This window comes from Trichoderma camerunense (genome assembly GCF_050948025.1).
Source record: "Trichoderma camerunense strain CBS 138272 chromosome Unknown V8C40scaffold_13, whole genome shotgun sequence".
Taxonomy (NCBI): Eukaryota; Fungi; Ascomycota; class Sordariomycetes; order Hypocreales; family Hypocreaceae; genus Trichoderma; species Trichoderma camerunense.
Window position 1 is genome coordinate 1,016,489 of NW_028145357.1, and position 23,263 is coordinate 1,039,751.

General features: G+C 51.4%; 12 protein-coding genes across 12 annotated transcripts; 6 read left to right on the forward strand and 6 right to left on the reverse strand.

The window, feature by feature from the left end:
- Positions 1–766: 766 nt before the first annotated feature.
- V8C40DRAFT_55419 (uncharacterized protein) lies at positions 767–1,455 on the reverse strand. Its single transcript, XM_083223123.1, has one exon. The coding sequence runs from the start codon at positions 1,176–1,178 to the stop codon at positions 942–944; it is 237 nt and encodes a 78-aa protein (XP_083071419.1). The 5' UTR covers positions 1,179–1,455; the 3' UTR covers positions 767–941.
- On the reverse strand, positions 1,456–4,286 carry V8C40DRAFT_55418 (galactokinase). Its single transcript, XM_083223122.1, has 2 exons — positions 3,027–4,286; positions 1,456–2,679 (listed from the first exon to the last, which is right to left on the reverse strand). The coding sequence occupies exons 1-2, from the start codon at positions 3,659–3,661 to the stop codon at positions 1,734–1,736; spliced, it is 1,581 nt and encodes a 526-aa protein (XP_083071420.1). The 5' UTR covers positions 3,662–4,286; the 3' UTR covers positions 1,456–1,733.
- A 754-nt stretch (positions 4,287–5,040) lies between these two features.
- On the forward strand, positions 5,041–6,045 carry V8C40DRAFT_276111 (uncharacterized protein; the record flags this gene model as incomplete). Its single annotated transcript, XM_083220808.1, has 1 exon — positions 5,041–6,045. The coding sequence occupies one exon, from the start codon at positions 5,041–5,043 to the stop codon at positions 6,043–6,045; it is 1,005 nt and encodes a 334-aa protein (XP_083071421.1).
- Positions 6,046–8,088: 2,043 nt separating this feature from the next.
- V8C40DRAFT_250574 (uncharacterized protein) lies at positions 8,089–8,410 on the reverse strand (the record flags this gene model as incomplete). The annotated part of the gene is made up of 2 exons (XM_083217001.1): positions 8,089–8,264; positions 8,323–8,410. Coding segments are annotated over 2 exons (180 nt in total), but the record flags the coding sequence as incomplete, so codon positions are not given.
- Positions 8,411–9,174: 764 nt separating this feature from the next.
- On the forward strand, positions 9,175–11,387 carry V8C40DRAFT_250575 (uncharacterized protein). Its single transcript, XM_083217002.1, has 2 exons — positions 9,175–10,030; positions 10,170–11,387. The coding sequence occupies exons 1-2, from the start codon at positions 9,428–9,430 to the stop codon at positions 11,055–11,057; spliced, it is 1,491 nt and encodes a 496-aa protein (XP_083071423.1). The 5' UTR covers positions 9,175–9,427; the 3' UTR covers positions 11,058–11,387.
- Positions 11,388–11,763: 376 nt separating this feature from the next.
- Positions 11,764–12,465, forward strand: V8C40DRAFT_250576 (uncharacterized protein; the record flags this gene model as incomplete). Its single annotated transcript, XM_083217003.1, has 2 exons — positions 11,764–11,998; positions 12,086–12,465. The coding sequence occupies exons 1-2, from the start codon at positions 11,812–11,814 to the stop codon at positions 12,460–12,462; spliced, it is 564 nt and encodes a 187-aa protein (XP_083071424.1). The 5' UTR covers positions 11,764–11,811.
- Positions 12,466–12,944: 479 nt separating this feature from the next.
- On the forward strand, positions 12,945–13,234 carry V8C40DRAFT_250577 (uncharacterized protein). The gene has a single exon (XM_083217004.1). It carries the CDS (start codon positions 13,052–13,054, stop codon positions 13,208–13,210), a length of 159 nt encoding a protein of 52 aa, XP_083071425.1. The 5' UTR covers positions 12,945–13,051; the 3' UTR covers positions 13,211–13,234.
- Positions 13,235–14,677, forward strand: V8C40DRAFT_250579 (uncharacterized protein). The gene is made up of 2 exons (XM_083217005.1): positions 13,235–13,931; positions 14,005–14,677. Exons 1-2 carry the CDS (start codon positions 13,382–13,384, stop codon positions 14,544–14,546), a joined length of 1,092 nt encoding a protein of 363 aa, XP_083071426.1. The 5' UTR covers positions 13,235–13,381; the 3' UTR covers positions 14,547–14,677.
- Positions 14,618–16,271, reverse strand: V8C40DRAFT_55597 (CoA-transferase family III domain-containing protein). The gene has a single exon (XM_083223124.1). It carries the CDS (start codon positions 16,165–16,167, stop codon positions 14,689–14,691), a length of 1,479 nt encoding a protein of 492 aa, XP_083071427.1. The 5' UTR covers positions 16,168–16,271; the 3' UTR covers positions 14,618–14,688.
- Positions 16,272–16,805: 534 nt separating this feature from the next.
- Positions 16,806–19,100, reverse strand: V8C40DRAFT_55611 (MFS general substrate transporter). The gene is made up of 2 exons (XM_083223125.1): positions 17,600–19,100; positions 16,806–17,533 (listed from the first exon to the last, which is right to left on the reverse strand). The coding sequence occupies exons 1-2, from the start codon at positions 18,637–18,639 to the stop codon at positions 16,933–16,935; spliced, it is 1,641 nt and encodes a 546-aa protein (XP_083071428.1). The 5' UTR covers positions 18,640–19,100; the 3' UTR covers positions 16,806–16,932.
- Positions 19,101–19,538: 438 nt separating this feature from the next.
- On the forward strand, positions 19,539–20,508 carry V8C40DRAFT_250583 (uncharacterized protein). Its single transcript, XM_083217006.1, has 2 exons — positions 19,539–19,894; positions 20,182–20,508. The coding sequence occupies exons 1-2, from the start codon at positions 19,766–19,768 to the stop codon at positions 20,359–20,361; spliced, it is 309 nt and encodes a 102-aa protein (XP_083071429.1). The 5' UTR covers positions 19,539–19,765; the 3' UTR covers positions 20,362–20,508.
- V8C40DRAFT_250586 (cutinase-domain-containing protein) lies at positions 20,280–22,021 on the reverse strand. The gene is made up of 4 exons (XM_083217007.1): positions 21,308–22,021; positions 21,078–21,168; positions 20,898–20,977; positions 20,280–20,836 (listed from the first exon to the last, which is right to left on the reverse strand). The coding sequence occupies exons 1-4, from the start codon at positions 21,629–21,631 to the stop codon at positions 20,435–20,437; spliced, it is 897 nt and encodes a 298-aa protein (XP_083071430.1). The 5' UTR covers positions 21,632–22,021; the 3' UTR covers positions 20,280–20,434.
- Between the last annotated feature and the right edge of the window lie 1,242 nt (positions 22,022–23,263).

A 23,263-nucleotide genomic window follows, 5' to 3' on the forward strand; every position in this document is an offset into this window, starting at 1 on the left:
TCCCTGTTGGCTTGCCTTGCATCGACAAGTCATCTGGCCCTTGACGAGAGGATTCCTGCGAGACAGAGCGTCAAATTTGGTAGAAAATGACTGTCGAGGCGTCTCCGAGTGCGTAGCCCAGACGGGTTGTTCATCCGAATTCAAGATATTCCTCCAATGGGCAAACCTGACATTCTCATTGGCAGCATTGACAGCACCGGCAGTTAGTTGCCACGGATTTACTGATTTGCTCCCAGGAACGCCTTCTCATTACCGGACTATGTTCCGTAGTGCTGGCGAGGTTTACTAATTTGGTGGCTGGCCACGAGTCTGTCATTTGTGGAATCACGCCACAAGACGGCCTAAGGAGCCGGATGACGAACAATAGCAGAAATGAGAGGAGATGGTTGATGATAGGAACTCAAAAGTGTTCTCCGCCGTGTAAGCTTCGACTTGTGGCCGTGCTCCATCCGAGGTACCTGTTTCCCTCTCTCTATTTTCCTTTCTTTTTTTTTTGTCTGTGGTTTGTCTCATTCTCTCAGTACTGCGTCTTTTTGCCGACGCTTGCTCCCTTTCGGCAGTTGTAATCTCGGCATCCTCACGAGGCGTCATCGCTCTCACGCCAAGGCTTCAGAGACAGAAAGCGGACGTGCGCTCATTTTCTTCTCAATGCTATTGGCTACCGACAGTATGCTCCCTTCCCTTTGCTTTTTTCACCCTTTTCCCTTTTTCCAACCTCCCAGAAAAGCTTGGCTATGAGATAGACTTTTTGTGTGTGGGGGACGTCAGGCGGCCAATCGTCCATTCCCATTTTCACACCTTTCACACACCCCCCTTTCGATTCTCATCAGCCCGGTTTCATTCATTTTTCATATTTTTGTCAATGGCGTGGGGGACATGGGGTGTGAGAAAATAAAAATAAAGAAAGTGATCATCAGAAAAGGACGGGCCTTTTCTGAAAATCACTCGGCCGGATGAAATTGAAGGGAAATGTAAGACGCTTGTTCTTGTTTGTTTTGGCAACTCTGTCCGAAGGAGCTGGTTGCAAAAAGGCTATACGAAACAAAAGGGACCATTGGATGATTTTCCTTTCGCCCGTGGAGAGGAATTAGGCTTTTTGGGGATGTGCAACGGGAAAGGCGAATCAGCAAAGAAGCCGGGTTAATCCCATTCCATGGGTAAGGGTAAACTAGTTTCATTGCTGAGCACTCTCTCCCTTTTTTTTGTCTTTGCTCTCACTCTGTTCTCTCTCTGCCGTGTCTCAGTGAGACAACTACCGGCCTGTGAAGTGAGTTCACAGGGATTTGGTACTCCATAGATGATGACTTCTCACTCACCGAGTTTCGTCATGCAAGATGAAGGAGCTTTTGTCTGTCATATTGACTTGCAGCTGTAAACCTGACCGTAAATCAAAACGATATGAGTAGGGTATTCCAAATTCTTGTCTTTTTGCTCCACATAAGTGAAATGTAACGGGGTGTATTTTATTTGTTTCTTTTTTCATCTGAATTTTACAAGTGTCCCCGTCCCGGTTTCCCATCTCTTCCCTGTAATACATGGGGAGGGAAGAAGAGAGAGAAGAAGATTGAAAATAGAAAAAAAAAAGCGGGCTATCATATATCCAAATACAACAGGCAAAGAATAAAGAGATGACGGGAGGGGGGAAAGAGGAAGGGGGAGACGCAGCCTTGCATTGTAAACTCGTCACATTACTTTTTCTTTTATTTCCTTTTTGTTCTCCTTTTCGCCGGCCATCACCTTATCTGGCCTCCCTCGACTATATAGACGGCGCTCCCTCGAGCGGGCCGGCTCACCACGACAGCCTGCTCCTTCTGCTCGTCGGTCAGGTCCATCTTGGCATAGTACTGCTGCTCCAGCGCCTCCTTGACGGCCTGCACCTTGTCGGCCGGCACGAGGTGGACGCTGCATCCTCCCCACCCGGCTCCCGTCAGCCTGCTGCTATAAGCCCCGGCGCCACGTGAGATGCGACATATGTCGTCGAGCTCTGGGCAGCTGCACTCGTACAGGTCCCTGCACGAGTCCTGCGTCTCGTTCATGAGGCGTCCGAGCTCCTGGTTGAACTGAGTCGTGTCGGTGGCCCCCGTGTGAAAGGGACGCTCGAGCAGCGTCAGGAACTCGAGGACTCGCAGCGCCTCGGTGAAGACGTGCAGGGCTCGCTGCCTGAGCTTGAAGCGGTCGGCGCGGACGGGGAATCTGGCCATGAAGCGCTGCTCTAGCTCCGGCACGGACATCTGGAGGACGGCGGCGATTTCCTCCCGCGTGTAGCCGTCCTCCCGGGTCAGCGTCTCCTTGGTCACCTCGACGAGCCTGCGCAGCTCCTCCTCCTTAGTCAGGCTCTTAGCAGCGGCATAGTCTGACCCGCCGTTGTGGTAGAAGAAGGTGTCGTGGAATCCCTGGAGGCTAATGCCGAGAGGACCTGCGTCTTCTGGCAGCTGCGTACCGGGTGGGTTGAGCACCGCGTGAAGGTAAGCAGCCGCAAAGCTGACCTCGACAACACGAAGGTTGTAGTGGATGGGTCCTGTGACATGTTTATTGGACGTGACAAAGGATTGCGCGATAACGAAGCACAGCTCGGGCCTGGTTGGGGGGAACTTGACCGGCCGGGCAGACAAGCCGGGGGTGAAGGACACGAATGTGGCGGACCCTTGCTCCGAGAAGACTGATGCAGATTGATCCATGCTGTGGCGGTGATGATTGTCAGCATTGTACGATTTACAGCGAGGATCTGTACGAGAGAGTTTATGCGGTAGGGCCAGGGGGGACAAGGGGGGGGAGGGAGTGAAGGGGAGGGGGGGGAGGTGTGGGTTTGAGTTAAAGGACAAGTATGTAAGTATGTATGTAAGTGTAAGTGTATGTATGTAGGAAGTAGTTGCATGATGCTCGGTAAGATACGAAGTGCCCACTTGCTGTGAGGAAAATCATCGACGATGGTTACCGGATTACGGGAACATGGGAGGCAGGCAGCTCAACGGGGCAAACCGGGGGGCCATTGTTCATTGTTCACGAGAGAAGAGAGAGAGACTTACCCTCCAGAGTTGACCCCAACCGCTCGCTCGCTGACGATGGCGAGCTCAGTCAGCTCCTTCTTGTCCACTGTGCTCTCGCCATTAGCGGCCATGACGGCCAGAGCACTGGCGGTGACAAAGGCGGCGCTTGAGCTCAGCCCTCCGCCAACGGGAACGTTGCCGTCCATAAGCACTTCCATGTCGCAGGGGCGGAAGTCGGCCCCTTTCTTGCGGTACAGGAGGCCCAGGGCACCGCGGAGCCCGCTCTTGAAGTAGTTTGTCCACTCGAACACTGTGGAATCAATCTCGACGTCGCTGCCGATCGGTACGTTAAACTCCCCGGGGGCGAACTTGCCGTCCTGGACGTTTCGCACGGAGACCTTGAACGTCGTTGCGTCTGCGGCGGCGGGCTTTGTCGAGACGGCGATGATGGCGTCGGCGGTGATGGCCATGGGCAGCACCGAGTACAGCGAGTAGTCGATGTGCTCGCCGATGATGTTGACTCTGCCGGGCGACCGCGAGATGAATTCAGCCGGGTGGCCAAACTCCTTTTCGAACTTGGCGAGCAAGTTGTTCCATCGCGGAATCTCTGATGCAATGGCGGTTGGGGGATAGATGTCCTCCAGGGACTTTGCGACTGGGACAGGGCCAGACATTTTTTTTGGAGGTTTCTTCCTTTTGATGTGATGTTTCCCTCCTTTCTTTCGATATGATTTATTAGAATTGTCTGTACGAGAACCGTCTAGTATAGCAAACTGGACTTGATATCGAGGAAAATAAAAAAGACCCCTCGATCAGAGCTTCGTTCTCCAAAAAGCAGTACCCCGCAGTGGTTTTCACACGGAAATCAGGGGTTCTTTTTTCTCGCCCTCTATGACGTATGCGGATCTGGAGCTTTATAAAAAAAAAAGCAAATATCTGTTGGTCACTTATAAACAGGTGTAACCAAAAAACAGGATGAAGCGCAAGACAGTGACTGATAAACTTGAGACACGCAAGACGACCAGGATGATTGGGAGGTAACGAGAAGAAAAGCCGGCGCAAAAGTTTATAGAAAAAAGAGCCAATGCAGAGATATCGCAGACAATCAGGATGACACGCGATAGATATTTGGCCAAAGTGGCGATCCTTTTGGCGTGACCTCTTTAAAAAGACCCCGCTAATATCGTCGGCGGTTTTGCGGGTACTACGGAGAACGTACAAACGGGACTTCGTGGATCCCAGGGGCCGTTAAGCGCACGAGTGATGTTGCGAGGCTGGGAAATCTCGTGGTCCGGACAGCAATTGAGAGGATTCGTATTTTGCTGATAAGACACGAACACATTGCGAAGCTAAATAGTCGAGGGGTTCCAGAGCAGTCCGCGGGAAATCCATCGGATTTCGACGGCTGAGGGGCGCCGAGAGTAATGGCGAGATATTTTTTTGTTGGCTTTGTGGAACAGCTTGGACCACCATTTTAGGTGAAGTTGCATCAAAGGAATCCAAGCCGGAAAATTATTCGGAAATGGATAGGTATGTCAAAAGACCAGCGGAAAAAGAAAAGTAACGCTGTTTGGTTGGTTTGCTCTTGTAGAGGAGCGCGGCTAATGATGCCAATAGAACACATCACGAACATGACTTTTGATAACATTGGAAGTCTTGAGAAGGATCCTGACGGCTTTCTGCGCCTCAGCTTTTACAGCTGCTTGCAGGAGAGGATGCGTCGCATTGAAGTCACGGGCCAGCCGGATCTGGCGGATTCAATACAACAGAGTCGAATGCCTTGACATCTGTCGACCAGCTGGCAGTTCAAACGACGATGGTTTTGCCAGCTGATTGAACAGCTATAGCAATTTGTGCTTCAGCATGCTCAACCAAGAACTCAAACTTTGACCAAGTCAAGAGAGTGAGGAAAAGAAGAGGAAGATAGGGGCAGTAAAGTCTCAGCAACTTCCTCTCCATCAATCAAAACATCTGCTCGACGAGCATTGGCTACGCGCGCTCATCTCATTGCTCTCGTCGACATCTCCCTGCAATTTGGCCTGACAAATAAACCATGGAGCTCAAAGAAAAGCGCTCAGTCGTTAGCCGTGAGCTGAAAACCCTTGAACCCGGCTCTCTCTACATCACGATCTCCGTCCCTCGATCAAGTTCTTACGGCCATGACTCGTCGACCGTCAGCTATCCGACATGCCTATCTGAGGATCTCGACTTGGCGTCATACGAAGTGTCTTGCGCCAAGGGCATCGACAGAGAAGAGTTCGACTGGGGCGTCTACCTGCACCGAGGCTATGGCAACGGCACCTGGTACGAGCTCCGCAGAGTAAGCTGCACGATCGACGCCGGCATCGACGGTACTCTAGGCTCCAGCTCCAGCTCCAGCAGCATGTCAGGCATGGGTATCGAAGGTGCAGGTATCGGCGATGGCGATGGCGATGGCGCCAGCGTCGTCGCATGTTCCTTGCCCTTCTACACTCTCTCCAGGCGGGAGATGCGTCTGTCGCCGCGTCTGCAGACCCGAGTGGCTGCCCTGATCAGGGTCTTGCGCGTGCCAGATTCCTTCGCCGACGGCCTGACGCTCTATCTGGATTGGCTGGCGGAGCAAACGGCGCCCAGCGCCACGAGGTCCTTCATCTGGGCTTCGTCCATGTACATTCGCACGCGTCATCACTTTTCGGCATATACCAACGGCATCGCTGGCGATGTGGCAGCAACAGGCTTCACCACGACAGGGTTCCTTCAGGAGGCCCTTCACTTGGCGTACAAGGAGGTCTGGTACGGGCTGGGAGGCCAGCTGCCACGGCCCATGATGGCCTCGGCGTTTGGGGTTGAGATGTTCATGGGGGAGGCCAGCACCAGCACCAGCATCAGCACCGCAAACATGCAGCAGCAGCAGAATGCCGACCAAGATGCCGATGATAAATCGACCAAATTCCTATGGGGGTATGTGTATCAGCATGCAGAAACAGGGCTCTACGACACCCCTTGCTGGAGTAGCATTACCTATACGGGGGTGGCTGTCTTCGAAGATGAAGCCATATCGATCGACTCATCGGTTTAAGCAATTTATCACTGAATTCTCCTCGATGCTCATCGCCAAGGATTCTGGGGCAAGGAGTCAGGGGAGCAGGATGAAACGGGGTGTGCATTCTTTTCTTTTTACAAATCATTCAGGAAGGATTACTCTCCTGCAGGCCCCATGCAATGCACATGGAATACTCGGGGATAGGGTAACCAAGGATAGGACATAATGCTTGCAGATAGGATTACAAGTGTCCGTCCCTGCTCCGTGCTTTCTCAAGGGGTATGTGTAACCGGTGAAGGGCCTCGGTGGCTGCGCATGGGTTCGATAATCGAGCATCTTCACCCCCCTCCTTGACCGATTCTTGGGCCCAATCATGATGGAAACGAAACTGGCAGGTATGCAAGGGCCCTCGAATGCCTTCCCCGGTCTGTGTCTACCGGATATAAGTCCGCAATTATGCCACAAAAATGCCTGTTTATATCCAGAGAAAATGCGGAGTTGCCTGCATGTAGCAGGTGGCGGTGGGATTGTAAGAGTTGAAAAAAGTCCCGTCCTTGCTTTGCAATGTAACGGTGCAGAGCAAAAGTCAGACATATTGCAAGCATCATCCCCGTGGCATATTCCGTCTCCTGATGAGTGTTGTGACCGTCTTTTGAGCTTCGAAATGCTGGCTTACCTGCAGCCAAGCATGGCCAGACGTACGTTTCACGGAGTTGTTAGTTATCCTTGAATTAAGCCACGATACTATCCAACTGGAAGGTCGGCGGTTTTTGCTGGCCATCCCTGCCGTCGGGATGCTTACGGTCCCTGGAATAGCGGCGTGAGCTGAGCCAGAGATGCTAAATTAAGGCGTCCCTTGTGAGATTGGTAAGAGCTTATCGAGACATGTGATGGGTTTACTCATGTCTCGTACACGCATCTTTTGGGGGCGTCATAATGAGACATGAAGCGAACACGATGACGGCCGGACAGCGTTATGCTAGACCTGGCAATTTGATTAGTGCAATCAGTACTTGCTTGGTAGGCACAAGCGAGGCAAGCGAAGCGAGGATTGCGCCAAGATCAATCATCGCGGAGTACCTGTTACGAGAGCGTATCGCGCGGAGGAGTGGTGAGGTAAGGCAATCAATCATTGCGTATCAAGTTGTGTAACGTCGACGAGAACCGGGAACCTGCAACTGTCAGTGGACAAGGCTGGCTGTCGATCTTCCGATCGCCGATGATATCTGACGCGCCGGTTGGCTGGCCACTGACGATACCGGCGAATACCGAACTGGGTCCCGATGGAAAAAGAGAAGAGATTGATTGGATGCTTCTGGGCAAATGACGACGATGAGATAAGTCACATCTGTATGTACAGTACTCGTATACTAGAACATTGAAAGTCTCGCCTCGTCGCCACACAGCCGAGATCTGCGGTACACTGTAGGTTATCACTTGAGTCTGTCCGCCTCAGGAGTCGCAAGTCGCACCCGACACAAATCCCACCAAACGTCACTCTCCAGGCGCCGTTTGCGACGTGAAAACCTGCTGCTTTTCAGGCCCCCAAGTCGCACAGTCCTGGCGCAAGGAGGGAATGGCCACGTTGGCGATGCTCCGATGGGATTCGGCGCTAACAGCGAGCTTGTCCCACTGGACTGCACTGGACTGGCAAATCGAATCTTCCATCTCCACACGTATCTCGCAAGACCCATCCGATCTCCTCTATTTCTGGACCAGGGAGGGAGCTGAGGTGAGAGGAGGGGAAGAGGAGAAGAAAAGAAAGATAGAGTCGAAAAAAATAAGGCAAAAATCCCTGGTGTTGAGCTTAGGATCCTCTCTTGGCTGGGCTTTCAACGTCACATCCTTCCGCGTGCTTCTGTCTCGATTCTGCCGTCACTTCAGGGCTGTGTGTGAGCTTTAACGCAGGGAGGCATAAAAGGCGCCCAGAATGAGGGGTCCAGTGGGCAGCTGATGAGGGGCAAGTGATGCACTGTGCTGGGCAATAAGATTGTCCATCTAGCGTAGCTCAAACTCAACTGCCTATGGCTATATAAACCTGACCGCCCATTCCCCTAGAGCTTGTTTTTAGTTCTCACCTTGCAAGCAATTTCGAACTTCAGTTCAAACCAAACAAACAATCAATCACCCTTTCTTTCCACCACATACCACACAATACCAACATCATGGGCGGTTGCGGCTGTGCTGAATCTGGCTCCTGCGGCTGCGGCTCCGGCTGCACCTGCGCTGGCTGCCCTGTGAGTTATAACTGAACGCTGTTGAGATGGATGGAGACGTGGTTGAACGGGTCGCTAATTGATCTGTCCACAGCACAAATAAACCGGGCAACACTCTTTGATCGATTCAACGTTCCTCTGCGACACCGTGTGAGCAGTGAGCTGCCATCGCATGGGCCGATAAGACTGCACGATTTTATGACGACTGGGAAATTTGCGTGGAGGAACAGTAGACGAGACAATGGGAAATGAATAAATAAATAAAATCAAACAACAGAGATTGATTTCAAACATGTTCCTGCTATCTTATCTGACTTGGTGCTGAATGTTGAACACCATGACCTTGTAGAGCCCTGAAATTCTGCGGATACTCTTTTGTAACATCCTCCTACCTAACCTCGTGGAGTTGAAGACGCTAGGGATGTACAAAGGGACCTGGATCCTCGAGTAGATCCAAGTATCTCCATCGCGGGAATCTATCCACAGACGACGGATGGGTAAGGTATGATACACTGCATCTACATGACTGGAGGTTTGATGCAGGCCAGCGCACCCTCATCCCAAGAGTGTATAGGGTAGCGACTATACATACATGAGGAGTTACCCAGTAGGGATGCTGACATGTTTTGCCCGCGCTCGCACATTTTCAAGTCCTTGCCTAGAATATTCTCCCCTCTCTACCTACCTCTCAATATAAATCCATATATTCATCCATCAATATCCCAACTACTCTGTTCCCTCGGCTCATAAAATAGCCTCAACTGTCGGTGCTCTATCTGCCGAGTGCTAATGCAGCGTTCCCTGAAGGCGCTACATATCCACGGAATGGGGCCGAGAGCACTAAACAAACCCTGGAGCTTTTGATTGGGCTAGGCAGCGGTAGGTGGGCCACTCTGACATCAATCCTCACGTTGGAGAACCTAAGCTCGTCACGCCTCGAGCGGCTTTTGCACAACCACCGATGCTCATACGACCAAACCCACGACACGCCTCTACCAGCATACGCCATAGCCTGCTCGATCACCAACTTGCGCCGTCTCGCCTTTTAGATTTATTCATTCTAGCCGAGCGACCGCTTTCCACTGGCAAATCGCCATCCCCGCCGCGTGTTCCAGCCAGCGCAAAAGATGCCACGACCCGACATCTAGATTGCGAACAATCCTACAACAGCTTCGATAAGAACTCGGGAGAGCGTCGACAGCATGGACTTGTCGGCCAAGGCCGAGCCTCACACATCATCCGCAGCCATTCAGGCCGCTATCACAGATCGCCCGTCGGATGCGCCGCGACGATGCTTCATTTGCTTGACGGACGAGGAGCCCTCGGATCCTCCAGGCTCCTGGGTTGACCCGTGCCCATGCACGCTGGAAGCGCACCAAGACTGCATGCTCTCATGGGTGACGGACTGCGAGCGCTCCAACAAGCCGCTCAAGTGCCCGGTGTGCAAGTCCGCCATCGAGATGGACGGCCCGTGGGACCCCATCGCCTCTCTACACGACGCCATACAGCGCAAATTCACCCGCGCAAGCCCCTTCATCCTCTTGACCGGGGTGTCGGTGGGAGTCCAGTTCAGCCTGCAAATGTACGGCGCCATGGCGTTGTGGACGTTTGCCGGCAAGGAGGCGCTGCTTCAGTTCGCTCTGGGACCTGATATGCTCATCGACGGGCGATCGCCTGGGGCGTTGCGATTTGCCAAGGAGCGCATAGTCAATGCCTTAATTCTGATGAACGTGGCGCCGACACTGCTCATTAGCCAGCTGCTACCAGGTCTTACTAACAGATACTTTATGCAGACTGCATCTATTGTGAGTTCATTTCACTAATAATGACATTCCTGGCGGTGCATTTTGGAAACAAAGGAGCAGAGAGATAGGAAACAAAAGAATGCATGCATGGGGTGTGACAAAAGTCCTTGACATTTGCTAATATTTGTGTCTTCATTAGTATGGGATCTACAGCATGATTCGAAATGACAACTTCTTGGAGTGGCCGCCGTCTCCTCGTATGGCCATGGTGGCGCTGCCCATCATTCGCAAGGTGTACTTTAGCTTCTGGAGAGACTTTGTCATGCCCTACGAAGTGAGGCTCAACCGACAAATCTCGGGACTTCCACCCCTCGACCCACAGCAAGAGGCCGAGGGTGTTCACAATCGGCAGGATTTGGAGCGCAACGGAGAGGGTGGGTTTATTGGCCTTCTCCAAAACATTCTTGATGTGCTGGACCCGGATGAAGAAGATCCCGCCGCTGGTGCCAATAATGGTGGCGGAGAGGCGCGACCAGGGGCCCAGCATGAGATTCGACTAGAGCAGCGTGAAGAGGGAGATGAGATCAGAGTTGAACTTCTCATCGAAGAGGTCATTGAAGATGCAGTTGATTTGAACGGAGCAGTCAACGATGAGCAAAATGGTCATGCGCGCTGGGATCAGGCTCAGGATGATAATGCCAACGGGCATCCCCAGGAAAATCAACGCGAGGCACCCCAAGCGCCACCCGCAAGGAGGATGGGACTCGGTGGTCTCCTGTCAAACGTGTCCAACTCCATCGTCGGGGCTCTCCTTTTGCCGGGCATCTCCTTTGCCATGGGCGAGGCTTTGCGGATGATTCTCCCTAGATCTTGGACAACAGCGCCGTCTAGGAACCACTGGCTGTTTGGGCCATCGCTGTCAGGCCGTCCTGGCCTGCTGCAGCAACAATGGGGGCGCAGCCTAGTGGGCGGGTGCCTCTACATCGTCTTGAACGATGTCATCAGGGTGTACAGCAAGTCTCGCCAGGTCGCAGCCATGCAGAACCGGAAGGTGAAGAATGTAGATCGACCACGACGAAGGAAGTAAACGGCGGTACATTTGGAAAGCGGCTTGTTATTGCGATTTCGTTCTGCGTCAAAGATTGCAGCGAGCATGGGAAACATGGGAGGCATATTGGGATGGAGTTTTTTGGGCGGAATTTCAAAGGCAGGGTATTGCTATTCACAACCTGCGGAACCACACAACTTTCGCATCTTTTTTTTTTCTAGACTGGGAATGTCTACTTGAGGTATTTGGGCGGAGAGGCCTCTTTCGCTTTGATCATGGCCGATATATTACATCATTAGCAGTGTTGATATAGCGGTTCCATGTATGTATAATTGCTATAGGCTGAAGAACTCATATTTACTTCTCTTATATTGCTGATACCTTCTCTATGGAGTACGTGACCCTGTTTGTATAGCGGGATGTAGGTTAGTATCTGACGCCCTTCGAGGTACCAAAGATGAAAGCTACCCCAATTCGCCTTTTGCTGAAAGGAAAGAAGAAAATGTCCTTGTGGATTGTTATTTAGAGTGCACCCTTATCTTGAAGTTTCGTACCACTTGGAAGCCTCAATCTTTTATGTGCCTGGTTTTCTACTGCTCGTGAGAGCAAAATGCCCCAAAGCGGACAGGCTAATTCAGCCTCACTTCACCAGGGCGAGGCTAAGAGAGCGCCCTGGCCTAACACTTGTTAGGCTTTTGGGGATGGCTGAATGGCTGGATGGCGGGTTTCCCCGCCTTGTCGATCCTTTTTCATGACGACCTCGAAGAAGGAAAAACATCATCTATAAATATTTATGAAAAGAGGGGAAATATTATTCTTCTTGTTTTCACTTCTTGCTTTATCGGGCTTGAGAAGAATAAAAGCGAGTGTTTTGCGAAATTTGATTCGAGATATCGTCGATGAAAGCTCGATGAGCGAAGGAGACGATGAGCGACGCGGTGGTGAGGATGGTTCCTTGGTGAGAGAGTGGATAAATACCTGTATGTGGCCTCTCACTTGAAGCTCCCCTTTTTATTAAGAAGATTGTGTTGGATTTAGGATTTACTGATAGAGATTTGTGGTTTTAGTGGCTCTCGATGGAGATGGAGATATGAACGAGCACACGGATGTCAGTGAGACGAGCACGTTACTACCTACAAGCCGAGGGCCATCTTCATTGGCCGTACAACCATGGCCACGACACGGCGAGGATGGAGCGGGTGACCAAAGACAAGAAGAAGAACAACAGCGGGATTCTTCGAGGAGGATGGGTACTATTCTCAGCTGTGAGGGGTTGTTGAGGGTGGGTTTGTTGGTGGTGATGTTGGCGATGGTGGGGTTGGCGATAGTGAGGGCGTTGAAGGGAAAGTTTTCGCCGGGGCTTGTTGCGGGAGGCGGGTTCATGATGATAATGTGTATTTTGGTGAACAAGAGGGAGTTGAGAGGGAGGTTGATAAGTGATTGATGGAGGTTTTCGGGCTTTGGGTTTGTGTGTTTTTTACGTGTTTGCCATTTGCGACTGAGCGTGCTATTTTTGAGGATGATGGGCGAAGATTATTATATACGACATGATGATGTATGAAATTGCCATTATACAGCAGTTGTTATCTTTATATGATATACGAAATGTATTGACTTTTAATCGGCTTTGTTGTCTAGGGTATCCACCACAACTCTCTTTTGGTGATATCCGGCACATGATACCAAATCTAGGCTTTACGGAGGCGGGACCAGATTGAGTAGCAAGAAGTATGTAAGTCTATATGTGGAGTAGTAATAAAGTGCGAGGGATCTGCAGTATTACTTTAGGCTTCTGACAGGGCGCTTTTCTTCAATGTTTTTTTCATTGGATACGGTGTGAATTTAGTGGGCGAAGGATTCGATGCCAAGATGCTTAGATCCTTAAGGCAGTTCCCCTTTCTTATGGACACAGCATAACCTTGTTCTCTTCCTTACAAAAAATGGGATGAGGTGATTAATTATTTAAAATTAGATGGTCAAAGGATCGTCCTCAAGAACAGCAAACAGGCCAAGCCAGTTTGTGGAACAAGAACATGCAGCCTAGGATAACTCCTTGGTCTACGACTGGCCCGGCGTTGCAGCGGTTAGCCGTCCTCGCGCGGCTGGCGTCACGCAAGAGGTGGGTTTTGAATCCTTTGTGGGATCTTAAAGCATGGGTTCATTGGGGATGCGAGGCTCACTCAGAGAGGTGAGAAGCAAGGGGAGGTGAAGGCGGAGGTGGAGGCGGAGAGGATGTTACGAGGGGAGGGTGGAGGCCGGGTGTTTGTTCTTTCGATGCAAAGAGTACATCTCTTTTTTCTCCTTAATTGGCGAGGGAGAGGATATAGGATCAGAATATTGTTTATCAGATCACCCAAGCTGCCATGGCTCGGTACTTTCTGCTGTTTGTAGCATTCTGGGTCATGATACTCCCCAGCGCAATATCCGCACCAGAAGGAGTCTTTATCACGACACCCACAAACGAAATATCATCATACACCTCAGACGAGACAACCTGGGCCACAGAATTCATCGACACAATATCATCATCTCTCCCACCCGTAACAATCTTGGTCACAAAGACCATCTATGATTTAACATCATCTACGCTAGAAGAGATAGTCTTTATCACGACACCAATCAAAGCAAAATCATCATCTACATCAGAATCAATAACTCCGACAAAGACCCCCGAACCATCGCCTTCAAAGAAATGTTTCTACCCTAACGGCAAGCCCGAGCAAAATTTTTCCTACAATTATCAGCCCTGCGGCGGCAAAAACACTACTTGGAACCAGTGCTGCATCCCAGGGCAGGACGTATGTACTCCCGATGGCCTTTGTACGCATCTGACGAATGCCGTCGGCGCGTATGATTATAGAGGAGGATGTACGAATGCAGATTGGTCGGGGTGTCCGCAGATTTGTCTTGATGGTGAGTTTCTCCTTCTCAATCCTTGATTATGTGGATGTAAAGGTTTGGAAGCTGAGTGGTTTACTTTATTCAGTCTTGTCCAATTCATGGCTTCAAGTGAAACAGTGCGCTTCGGGACAGTATTGTTGCAACCCGGACTTTGATAATGGAGATTGTTGTAGGGACGGAAGTCGGCGCTTCAGCTTGCTCGATCGAAATCCTGATGCCAAGGGCGACGATGCTACGAGTAAGACGAATGCGACGGCTACTTCTGGTGGAAATAACAGGAGTAGCGCAACGCAAACGGACGACGGGGCGGCCAAGCAAACGAGCGATGAAGCGGATAAGAAAACGGACGATGGAGCGGACAAGAGTAATAAGTCGGTCACGATTGGGGCTGCGGTAGGGGGGTCTTTGGGTGGGATTGCGTTGATTGGTGGCGTCGTTGGTATATGGCTGTTGTTGAGGAAGAAGAAGCAGCAGAAGATGGCACGGATCGAGAAGGACGGACGAGAGGTGAATCCGAGAACAGTGGAATCAATGGGGATGAAGCAGACGTATACGCCGCTTGCTGAAGTAGAAGGACAGCCGGGGGTGGTGGAGGTGGATTCAAGGAACGTTCATGAGTTGGGATAGAAGCCGGTTCAGAATTTTGTCTGCTTTCACAATGTCGTGTACTTCCAGCGTCAGCATCTAGCGAGTGAAAGATATAATATAATAGAGAGATGGGGTATACAATACAAATACATATATAGTTAATTCACTTCCCCAGCTCAATCTACAGCCATCTCGCCTCATCAGATCCCAACGGCTTCGACATCTCCTCCCATCCAACCTCGCACCCCTCAACACTCGCGCTATGTCTTACAGCCCTCATGCTTCCAAACGCCGTATCCCTCGTCTCCAGATAATCGGGATGCACATCCTCCAGAGCCTGCACATCTTGGCTTTCAAACCCCGTCTTACCAGGATACTGTCCCAAGCTACGCAAATACTTCATCACCCCCGCCAGTGAAACATCCACAACCCACGATCCCCCAACTTGAGCCCGTCGATGAAGCGCGGCACTAATTCCCGTGGCGAGGAGATATCCCGCAGCGTGATCGAGTGCCTGGCAGGGCATGACGCGCGCGGGCTCGCCGGCCCCAAAGTGCTCTGCCTCGGAGACGTTCATGCCAGTACACGTCTGCACGAGGGAATCGTACCCCCGGCGCTGTGACCACGGGCCGGACGGTCCAAAGGCGGAGAGGTTTGCGCAGATGATGCCCGGGTTTGCCTTTTGGAGCTCTTCGGGCGAGAGGCCGTATGCGGCGAGACTGCCTGGGCGGTATCCCTGGATGAAGACGTCGCAAGATCGCAGGAGCTCGAGTAGACGCTCCTTTTCGTCTGGCTTGTGGATGTCTAGTTGTATAGTGCGTTTGCCACGGCTCAGGTCTCTGTCTAGTCCGGGCTGGTTCGGTAGGTTGGGGCTCGTTACCCATAAGACGTCGGCGCCGTGAGCGGCGAGAGTTTTGCCTGCTACGGGGGCGGCGATGACACGGCTCATTTCAAGTATGCGGATGCCCTGGAGGCAGCGGCTGGAAGTAGTCTCGGGCAATGTCTTTGGGGGTCCAGGGGTGAGTTGCTTGATAAGAATGGGATTGTCGTCGATGGCTGATGCTTGAGGGAGAGCGTCCCATTCAGCATATGATCGCAGAGCGTAAATGGCGAGCTTTCCTTTCTCTGTGGCTTCAGTTTCGAGATCGACGCTCTTCCATTGAGCTACCTTTGCGGCGACATCTTGACGAGAAGCTGTTGGCGGCAAACCGAGCAGCTGGAACGTTCCCAGGGCATGGTTGGGGAAGTTGTCGTGGATGCGGACGTAGCCATCTGCAGTCTTGTGAAGGCCGCCGATTGTGCCCCAGACGGATTCGAGGGGCTGGTTGTCGATGCTGTAGAGACGTTCGGATTTGAATTCTATTAGGGCGTGGTCAAGGGGGACGGTGACGCGGGGAATGGGAGACGTGGATGTTGATGGTGAGAAAGATGAAGATCGTCCGCTGTGGACGAGAGATGCTGTAAGTGCGGATAGAGCAATTGAACTTTGTGCAAGGTGACCGATTTTGAAAGACGATGGCGTGGCTGGTCCGGTTTGATGGCCGGGGAGAGTGAGAGATGAGAGAGCGTGAGGAGGGAGATGGAGGCTTGTCCAGATGTCCTTGACGATGTCGGCCGCGGTGAAGGAGGTGCGGTTGACGAGGTTGCTTGAGATGCCCATGATCTTGTTTTTCTTATATGCTCTCCTTATGGAACGCTTTTATGAGTTCAATATTTCTTATAATGTGGCTCGCCGTGGGAGTTGGTAATTTCAGAGTTCTTGGCGAGGTTTATGGAACGTCAAGATTCGGCAACTCTTGACGTGACAACCATCACATGTGAAGCCGAAATCACAAACATACCAGCTGGAATAGACCAAATCATATAGGCTACTTGAGATGAGATGCGCCCTTGTCACGATCAGTTCGGGCGACAGGAACCGGGATTCCAAGTGCCGTCCGGCTGCCGTCGAGGCCAAATGTGGAGATGGAAATGCCCGGGTTTATGCGCCCTTTCTGGGCATCAGCCGCCATCAGCCGAGGCTTGTTCTCTGTTTATTCAGCAAGAAAGTCTCTTTTATCAATGGAATTGGATAATTGTCATTCTTCGTTTTCGCGGTGTATGCAGGTATATGTATATTCTATCCAAATAAGTCAAATCCAAATCTCGCCATGTCCGCACGCTCTGTCGTAAATGCTGCATAAATCCATCCTCATATCCCTCTAGTATGCGCGCTGCCTGGTATCTCCCGAATCATACAATTCTATCCGTAGTATAACAAACCCAACAAATGCTCCTTTATGCAGCTCGAAAAAACAAATCAAGTAAATAAAAACAAAGAATCGCTTCTCTTCCACCATTAATGCATCCACCGATTTTCTTCTTTCTGATTAAAATATTCATTGTTGGAGAGGAGACTTCAAAACCAAGACAAAACCGTGTAAGCTTAGTTTGCTGCTGATTCGCGCTGTGCTTGAGCTGCCTTCTCATCAGCTGTCAACTCAGCCGCTGCCTTATCAATCTTAATGGTCAGCACTAGTATCAGCGACAGCCCAGCCATAGCAACACCGATCCAGAAACCAATCTTATACTGCTGCCGCAGGCTGAGTCCTTCGGGTAGTTTCCTCCTGTCAGCCTCAGACACGGCCATCTCGGCAATGCCCAGCCAGAACGCCAGACCGAGATACAGCAGAGTGTTGATGAGGCCGCCAGCAGTAGCCTGAAGACGCCGCGGCATCGACGTGGTGATGAAGACGTTGGTGACGTTGTACGTGATATCGACACCGATAGTGCCGCACAACATGGCCGGGAAGATGTACGCCCAGTAGAGGAAGCCGGTCGAGGGGTGGCCGTCGACACGGTTGGGGATGATGGCAAACAGGAGCACCGACAAGAGGAAGCCCACGCTGGAGATCATCATTAGGATACGGTTCGATATCATGTGCATGACGAAGCCGCCGCAGACCGCGAGACACACGCCTCCGATGGCCAAGGGGGTGAACCAAGCAGCGGTAAGGATGGGAGTCGTGTTGAGTACGGTTTCGATGCTAATTATGCATGTTAGTGAGATGATATTAAACAAGACGAGGCAGAGACAGAAGGGATCGACTCACTAGTAGCTCGAGTAAAACAGATACAAGCCAAACACACCGTACAAGCAAAACAAAGCCAAAGACAACCGTTTCATGTACTTGGGACGAAACAGGTCTGCAGGAAGCAGCGGCTGAGCAGACACCCATCCCTGAGTATAGACGCCCGCAATCAGGAACAGCATGCCAATGATGAACGTCACATATATATATGGCGTCTGCCAGCCGTGCGGCGCATGGCCTCCGTCCGTAAAGGCAAAGACGACGAGGATCAGGCCCGGCACAATTGTGCAGAGACCCCACCAGTCCATGCGAATAGTATCGTCCTGATCATGAAGGTTACGCGGGATAGTGAGGAAGCCCGTAAAAGCAATGCAAAAGATGATGATGGCGCCGATCCAAAAGTACCACCGCCAAGTCATGAAGTCTGCGGTCACGGCACCCATGAAGATGCCGAAATAGAAGCCCAGACAGGCAAAGGCACCCCAGATGGCGAAGACGAGGTTCTTGCGGGGGCCGGGGCGGTACGTCTGACCCAGGAGAGCGAGGCCGGCGGGGGTGAATGCTGACGTTCCAACGCCCTGGAGGGCACGGCAGATGATGAGCATGATGGTGTTTTGGCTGAAGCCGCATACGAGAGACCAGATCATGAACCAGATGTGGCCGAACAGGAAGACGGAACGAGCGCCGTAGATGTCGCACAGGCGTGAGAATGGCATCAGGAAGGCTGCTGTCGTCAGGTTGATGACGCCGGCGGGCCATGTCCGCGTGTTTTCGGGGATGTTGAGGGCGTCGGCTACAGGGGGTAGGATGATGTTGAAGCCGCCGATGAAGTACTCGCTCATGGTCATGGACAGCACAATGGTGGCGACGAAGAGGACTTCGGTGAGCCATGAGCTGAGAACGGCCGGACGGGCTCGTCCCAGGCGTTCAATCTCGCTCTTGTCGAGGAATTGGCTGTTGTCTGACGATGTCCGGCCTGAGGGGAGGACGCCGGATTCCAAGACCGCGGGATGCTCTGGCTGGCCCATTTTGAGCTGTCCCTTTTTCTCGTCGGCCTCCATTTGGATGTTCTTGCTCAGAGTGTTCCAGTGGGAATTTCAGGGTTGAGTGAAGAGCAACTTCAGCTCCTTTTGATGATGAGAGTCAAGAGGTTGACAGATGGTCCTTTTCCCAACGGCATTCTCGTTCCTCCTGAAGTGTTCCTCTCGTCTTATTTTAAGCTTCTCACGCCCTCACATAACTCTCCACGGCCAAGGCCCAGGCAAAAAGGCACCACAAGAAAAAAAGAAAAAAAATCGGATACGGGGTCGTCAGATTAGTGGGCTCCTCCGCTTCGTACGGAGGCGTGAGTTCGCTTTCTTTAGCCATGGGCGCTTTTTGCGGGTTGTGGAGTCCTTGGCTTTTCCGGTTGTCGAGGCCGGATCGGGGCAAAAGATGGCAACAAAGACGCCAATGGATGAATCATAACTGCCATGTTGGTCCTTCTATTGTTCTGAGCCGGGAATAACGGGGAAGGGGGGGGGGGGATGATTTAGTCTAGATGACGCCAAAAGGGGGGAGGTGAGAAGTTGTTATTCGTCGAGGTTGGATGAAGCTGGGTGATGGAAGTTTCCCGATAGGTTGATTGTACACCGAAAGGGCGTGAGAATGAGGAATCTCACCGGCTTCCTATTAGCCAGTTAGTTTCTAGCAAGTAAAAGCATTTGTTAATAAAATCACGACAAAATAATGCAGAATCATTGTAAAAAACAAGAAAGAATAAATTCCAATTTCTTGGAAACTGTGGGGGGCTCCCCGATCTTTGTTCGGTTTACTGCGGCGCCCGAGTTGCGCCTTGGCTGCCTTTTTGAGGCAAAAGCTTTCACCTTGCGGGCACGGAGAACGGCCGCTAAACTTATTTTTTCCACCTCCAGTGCACGTTTTGTTGTTTCTTTTCCATTTTGGTGCAAAGCAGAGCATACTGTACAGAATAGGGCGTGCTGTAAGACTCATCGAGGTGATTGATAATGGATAATCGTGTGTTACAGTGGTTTAGTCGATCGGTGTGGCTTTGCATCGGGTCGTGATTGGTTCACACTGCATCTCTGATCGCTTTGACACAAGCAACTGTTTTGCCGCTGACGCCCATGCGGAGCGGAAGATTGGATCGGACAGCTTGGTGGAAGCTTGGTGGACATATGAGGCCAAATGAGGAAGTTGAAGGGCATCTTTCTTCTAGATTCTGGATTGACAGGTTCTAGGGTGATATTTGACATGTCTTACTTCCAAATGCCGAGCCGGAGCAATCGTGATTTTCTTCATGGAAAACGATTACGAGTACGTCTAATTACTGTAATTATTCCTTGTCATCAACATTATAGCCAATCAGTTTGGCTTCCATCATGCATTGTTCGCTCGGATACCTTCGGCCGATCTCCGTAGGGCAAGTAGCGTGTGGTCTAGCCATCAAAGTCATCAAGCTTGAAGTTTATTGACCCAAGATGGAATGATCTCCTTTCATCATCTCCAAAGCTCCTCTTCTTTCTTCCTTTAGAATTAATAATGCACGCTTTTGATGCAATGGCTGACCAAAAGGAACATTACTGATACACGAACATTGACAGCTCGAAACACAAATCGAAAAACACAAGACGGGTACTCACGCACATGTGCCAGAGACGAGTCAGAGTCACCGGAGCACAGCAGAATATTGCATTACACACATTGTCAATTGTCTCATCATTATTGAGCCATGTCTCATATATACTCTTGTGCAATTGCGTCAAAGAGAAAACACCGCATAAAAACTCCGGCATCAAATAACTCCATATTACTAGCTGATGTGCTCAACATTGTATTAATTGCATAGTCCCTCGCTTACAGCATCTGAGACACGGCCGTCAGACCCATCAACAGACCTCCCAGCATCAAGCTGCTCGTCAACATATTCGCACCAGATCCCTTGGTCGGGCTGATAGTAGGAGCACCCGTTCTGGTCGGGCTGGTGCTGTTGCTGCCGCTGCCACCGCCGCTGGTGGGCTTAGTCGTGGGAAAGGGAGCCGTGGTGGTTGAGTTGGAGCCGGTGCTGGTACTGGTGCTCTTCTCGTACTGGCTGACGACAAAGTCGACAATCTCGTCGCCGTAGCGGTCGATGTACAGGTGGTGGACGGTCAGGTTGCTGCCGGAGTCGCAGTAGATGTCGCCCTTGTCGCAGTACGAGATGATGCGGCTGGCGTATTTCTTGCACTGGTCGACACTGGCCGAGCTTCGGTTGAAGAGCTATCAATCGCAGAGTCAGCTACACGCCTCTCAATCTCCGTCATAATCAGTTCCAACTTACGCCGTCCTTGACGCTGGTGCCTCTATCGTACGTCAGATTGGCGACATGGGTTGGGTCTCCGAAAATGGCAATGGCAACGACTAGGGACAAGGGAGTCTTCCGTTAGCTTTTTTCTTCTTTTTCCGTTTCCCCTCAATTGCTGCTTGGCGCCCAGCCAATGATGGAAAAACTTGAACTCACCGCTGTTCATGACCTCGTCCGACATGGCCTTGTCGTCAATGAAAGGCTCGCCGGCGCTGCCGCAGACGGAATCAGACGAGACTTGCGCGCCCTACCCCAAGATATGAATCAGATCAGCCCATGCCCATGCTCACTAGTTGAAGCTGTCACCGCTCCCCATGTCGTAAATCACCACATCACATCACATCGCTCATAAGCAGTCAACTAGACTACAGTATACATGTACACACCTGAGAGTAGCCCAGAATCGCAATCTTGCTGCCCGGGCAGGCCTGGCCGTAGTTGTTGAGCAGCGTCTGCATCGCCTTGACGCCATCGCCCTCGGAGTCCTCGTAGTCGCTGAGCGTGGCTGGGTAGTCGACGGGCACGACCTGGCTGTTGGGCACCCTTGCGGCAATCTGACTCGTGAGGTTGCCCGTCACACCGGTGCCCGCGGGCTCTTCGCTGCCTCGGGCGACGACCATGTAGAGGCCCTTTGCGCACGTCGGCTGGGTAGCCGCGGCGGCCGTTGAGCTGGCGGCGAGCAGGGACAGGGACAGGGCGAGACCACGCATTTTGGTTGGCGGTGTTTGTTTGCTTTTGCTTACAGTGTTACTTTGTGTGTAAGTAAAAAGGTAATGGTGATGATTGTCGGTATGCGCCTGCTCTGTGTCCGTACCGCAGCGATGATATCGGGAATCGACAACAACAAACAAGAAGGAGAAACACAAGGGGAAAGAAAAAGGCGGAGAAGAAAAGAGGCCGAAAGACAATGCTTATTTATTGTTCCATTGAATCCCACGAAAAGAAAGAAAAAAATTCCATTACGTAGCAGCCAAGCGTCACAGCCGCGGCGGGAAGGGAGGCTGAGGATCCGCGTCTGGGGTTTTCGCCTCCACATCCCCCCCCATCCCAGCGGTGCATCAATAGTTTCTTCTTTGTCAAGACTAGCCAAAGCCCGTTCCGTTGTTGGCGCGACTTATCGTATTCTCTCGCTCGGACATCTCCATTCAAGAAATACTACTATTGTACTGTACCAGGCAACTACTCGATCGGTGTGGCTGCGGCGCGTTACCAACTCTGTTCGACCACGTCCTGCGCCTCTGTCGCTAGACTGGAGCTGGCCGAGGCCCCGATGTCCGGATAGGCGGCTTTCTGTGGGACTTCTATGCAGGGCTTCTTGAATTCGGCACAAGCTGAGAGGGAGCTGGCGATGGGCTTCTGCATGTGCTGGCTGGTACCTGGATGGGGTTGGATTCTCCTCTCCCTCGCATACTCTCACTCACACACTCACTCAGCCAAGACTCAGACGAAATTGCTGTCAAACGACTCCCGTCTTGGCGAGTCTGTGCGTGAAGCACTTCTGACACATACACAGGGCACAGAAACTCATGACAATGCCTCCTCACAATGCTCGGACAAATGCCTTTCTCCGCCTGTCAACGGATCCCCGATCCAGTTGGGAAGGTCACCAAGCTCGGCTTCCAACGCCGTTCCATGCCACCTTAAAGGAGCGGGGCCGTTGGGTCTCCTCTCGTCGTTTTTTTTCTAGCTTCTCCATCAGCTAGGCTCCTCATACCCGACTAATGTAGTATCGCACACGTTTTTGGAAGGGAGCTACGGTTCCTTTTGTTTCGTCTGCTGTGAATACCTTCTATATACATGGTTCGGAGAGTCAAATGACTGTATCACCAATAAAGTCTGCTTATGCTTTTGCTGAAATTCTATCTCAGATTGCGCTAGAAGCCGTCGTCTCAGACATCAACCCAAGCCACACAGCGATCTGTCCTACGCTAGACAGATAGTGTGCTGACGCTTTGTCCATCCGATTGGATCCACGAACTTTTGATAGTTCCGTTCCTGTTCGTATAAGGACTTTGTCACTGTACCCAGACGGAAATTATTGCATTGTACGAGTAAGTATTGTACTACGGCATCAAAAGTGAAGAGCATAGACCCTGGAATGTACGCAAGTTGCGACAATGAATCGCAAAGTCGCCGTTGTTGCTTGGTTGTGGGCAAATATAAGATTTGAGACAAGCTTTGACCTCAGCTATATATAGCCTCAGCCATTGTAGCTTATCTGCTAGGCATCCAACGTTGTAGATGGTAAAACATGACGCAAACACCCGATTCAGGAATCAGGGGCTGCTATACAACAATAGTAAGGCTTTAATATTGTATTCCATAGTTCGAAGGCAAACGGG